General features: G+C 29.5%; 1 protein-coding gene across 1 annotated transcript; it reads right to left on the reverse strand.

Moving 5' to 3' along the window:
• Positions 1-719: 719 nt before the first annotated feature.
• On the reverse strand, positions 720-1,682 carry LOC121261933 (transcription factor bHLH149-like). The gene is made up of 2 exons (XM_041164357.1): positions 1,535-1,682; positions 720-1,442 (listed from the first exon to the last, which is right to left on the reverse strand). The coding sequence occupies exon 2, from the start codon at positions 1,406-1,408 to the stop codon at positions 824-826; it is 585 nt and encodes a 194-aa protein (XP_041020291.1). The 5' UTR covers positions 1,409-1,442; positions 1,535-1,682; the 3' UTR covers positions 720-823.
• Positions 1,683-4,059: the final 2,377 nt, after the last annotated feature.

The following is a 4,059-nucleotide window of genomic DNA, read 5'->3' on the forward strand; positions in this document are numbered from 1 at the left end:
TTTGTCCCCCTAATCTTTGTTCCTTCCCAAGTGGGAAATGAACAAAAATGGACATGTGAAGTTGAAGGCAAATGTGTCCATACGTAGTAACTGACTTTGTTAGAGAGATACGGGATAAAAGAGTAATTCTATATATAATCATAAGATTTGTAAAAGTAGTGTAATCGTTTTAAAAAATAGTAGAGTTTATTATTAAAAAATTAATTTTTTTAATATAATTTTTATATTTTATTATTTTTTTTAAAATGATTATGCGACGATTGTATAATTCACGATTATAAATATATTTTTTTTAAAAAAAATTACTACGACTATAGAGATTTTATAAAAATATATTCATAAATTAAAGTAATTTAATGTAAATATATTTTGTGTCTAAAGCGTTTTTCTTTATCCTGCAGAGTTTAAAATATCGAAAAAAAAAACCGCAGGCGATATCTGTTAGAAGAGAACCAAATTGGGTGGCATCTCAAATTCAATCAAATAAAGAATAAACTAAGGATTCGTTTGTTTTTTAAGATGTGAGGAGATGAGATTAAAATTAAAAAATTAAATAAAATATTATTAAAATATATTTTTTAATATTATTTTTATTTTAAAATTTAAAAAAGTTGAATTATTTATTTTATTTTATATTAAAAATTAAAAAAATTATAATAATTAAATAAGATAAAATATTTTTTAAAAGCAAAGGAGATCGAGAGACAGAGACGGTAATGTACACTGTAAAATACATGATGATTATATAAATCCATAAAACAATATTTAAATGGGAAGAAAAAAAAAAAAAAAAAGAACACCTGGCCTATGTAAAGCCAAGGTCTTAAGAGTTGGAGGTCGAGCCGAGCCGATCGACCGGTGGACCGGTGACAAGCTCGGTGAGAGCAGTCATGGCTCGGACCTGCATCTCCAAAGCTGCAATGTAATCGGTAGCTTCTTCCAGAAGGTTCGGGAACGAGACCTTCCGGCAACCGGGAACCAAACGGCTCAGAAGCCTTGCTTTTCTTTGCAGAGTCGGTGAAAATCTCTTCTTCTCCAGCCTCTTCGGCCGACTACAGCCGGTCACCTTCGCCCTCTTATGCTTCATGTTGTTGGCGAGTCTCAACCTGAGTTGGCTAGCCAGAATCGCCCGGCTCCACCGAGTCCTACCCTTGGCCTCCACGGCCAGGACCCGGTCCGCAGCTTCCCGTATTTCACGGAAGCTGGATACCATATCCGCTGCAGAGGGATTCCGGCGGACAAGCCGGAGCGCATCAACAAGCTTGGTGGAGTAGATCCTCTGCTCAGATTCGGATCTCCAGCTGGTTTCGGGTCTCGAATTTCGATCTCTCAGCTCGTACCCGGTTTTCCACAGCTTCTTCCGCTTCGACTCTTCTTCTAAGTTTAAGTAGGAGATCAAAGATGCCATGGAAAGCAATCCAACAGCAACCTTCGATGGATCACCAAATTAAAAACGAGAAAATATGACTTTAGAAACAAACTTCAAGAACCTGCCTTGCAATGTATGTATATATATGTATGAATAATATAATACCTTCGAGGAGGAAGATGACGACGAGGAGAATGAATGAATATGGAGGTTGTGTGAGAGTGAGGGTGAAATATGTAGTTTTGGCGATTTTAGTGAGAGAGAGAGAGAGAGAGAGAGAGAGAGAGATGTGAAGGAGGAGAGGGGAGGGGAGACTTTAAAAGCAGTCACGGGGAGGGGTAGGGAACCACGAGGACTCGTCCTTTAATCGCATCGCCTTTCGCCCCATTGAAGAATTTTTATTTAAGAAATGGAATTAAGAATATTAGTTGTTTTTTTAGGAACGAATTATTTGGTGGAATAACAGTTTTTGGCCCTTTTATTTATTTTGCACTTTAACAATGACTATTAGTGAAAATAAAAGGAGAGTGACCAAATTTAGTTGAAAAATGTTAAATGTATTTAAAGAAAAATTTACAAAAAATTTAATTTTTTAGTCAATTATTGATATATTAAAAATTATGAAATTTAAATTTTAAATTTTTAAAAAAAATTAACAAAATGAGTCTTGTAAGTAAAATTATAATTAAAAATGTAAGTACATATAGCACTATTCAATTTAGAACAGTTGGGTTTGAAGAGTGAGATAATATGAAAATTTTGTAAATAGTAGATAGATAATTTGAGTTAATGTTTTATGGGATTTTAGGAAATGAGAGAGAAAAAGTTGAATAAAAATTATTATAAAATTAAAATATTGTTATAATATAGTTTTGTTAATATTATTGTTTTTTGAAAATTTTATAATTTTGAATTATTTTTTATTTAAAAATTTAAAAAAATTATAATAATTAATTTAAAAATATTTATATTTAAATGATATACGACAAGAAAATGAGATGAGAATTTTAAGATAGAAACGAACCAATTAAGGTTGTGTTTGGATGTTGAAGTGAGTTGAGTTGAGTTGAGTTGAGATGATAAAATATTGTTAGAATATTATTTTTTAATATTATTATTATTTTGAGATTTGAAAAAGTTGAATTGTTTATTATATTTTATGTTGAGATTTGAAAAAATTGTAATGATGAGTTGAGATGAGTTGAGAGATGTTTAGTAACCAAACGAAGCCTAAGTCTTCGAGAGGTTGCTTTTGTCGGGTGGTTAAGTTGATTAGCCTATTACTACGTGCGTGTATAGCCAATGGTATGTGAACTTCGATCCTAGTTATTGGTAGTTAGAAAACAAAAGATATATATATAAAATTATAGATTGTGATAGGCTACTATCTTATTACTATTAATTTATTATTTACATGTATTTGAAATTTTTTTTTTTTTTTTATAATTTTTAAGTATTTTTTTAACATTTTTAATCATTAAGAAAAAATAAAAAAAATATATAATTTTACTAATAGTCACTTCTTTAGTCATTAAGTAAAATTAAAAAATTAAAAAATAAATAAATATAAAAAGAATAATAAATTAGTAATAAGAGAGTAATAACCCTATTATTTTTTTATAATTATATGAGAGCAAGTTAAGATATTTGGTAAGGAAAATGATAGGCATCCGATGTTGTCTACAAACCTTTATATAAACGTGTTTTAAATAAAAAAATAATTTATAAAAGTAACTTAACTTTATATAAATACTTTTATTTTACAATATAATTTAAATGATCGCAAAAAGTGTTGTTGCGTATATCATGAACTTGGACTTAATTAGCTTAACAGGGAAGTTTTATTAATTAATAGTGATGGACTATTACACTAGCTAGGTAGTAAAGATCAAAAGATACCACCTCACATTGTTATTGATTGAGAGTGCCTTACGTTACCCATGAGCAAGCTCAATCTTTTCATTTTTATTTTTGAATTTTTATAATCATAGAGTGCATTTTATTCCTTATAAATGAGCTTCCATGGGCTCAAATATGTTACATGCGACTAGATGCAAGGATATAATTTAGAAATAAATATGATTTTGACATAACTATTCCATAGTTTTTATATAATTTTTTTCGTAATGAATATGTCATCCACAAAAAGATAAGTAGCGATCTGCTTAAGCTTCTCACTTGAAGTGGCCTCGTTTGGATATAGAAACCATCTCACCTAATTTTATCTCATCATTATAACTTTTTCAAATTCTCATATAAAATATAATAAACAATTTAACTTTTTCAAATCTCAAAATAATAATAATATTAAAAAATAATATTTTAACAATTCTAACAATATTTTATTCAACTCGTTTAAAACCATCTCATCTAATATTCAAAGAGTTTGCTTATAGTGAATGTGATATTGTAGGCAAAATGTTAATTCAATCATATCACCTTGAACACAAAGTTAAGCAAAAAATAAAAAAATTGTGACAATAATAAAGATTGATTAAATCAACCAAAAGGGCTTAAATGAGACATAATTATTTATGAAGGGACTTGTGAAGTGTTCGGCGATGGTAAGTGTTCTAAGTTGTACGTCACCCGCCAAGTGAATCATTTGTTGTTGTGATCTTACCTCAACACAACATTAAAAGAAAGAAAAAACATTTCAAAGTACTTGCCAATTGGAGATTTGGAAGAAG

This window comes from Juglans microcarpa x Juglans regia, chromosome 4S, assembly GCF_004785595.1.
Source record: "Juglans microcarpa x Juglans regia isolate MS1-56 chromosome 4S, Jm3101_v1.0, whole genome shotgun sequence".
NCBI classification, from domain to species: Eukaryota; Viridiplantae; Streptophyta; class Magnoliopsida; order Fagales; family Juglandaceae; genus Juglans; species Juglans microcarpa x Juglans regia.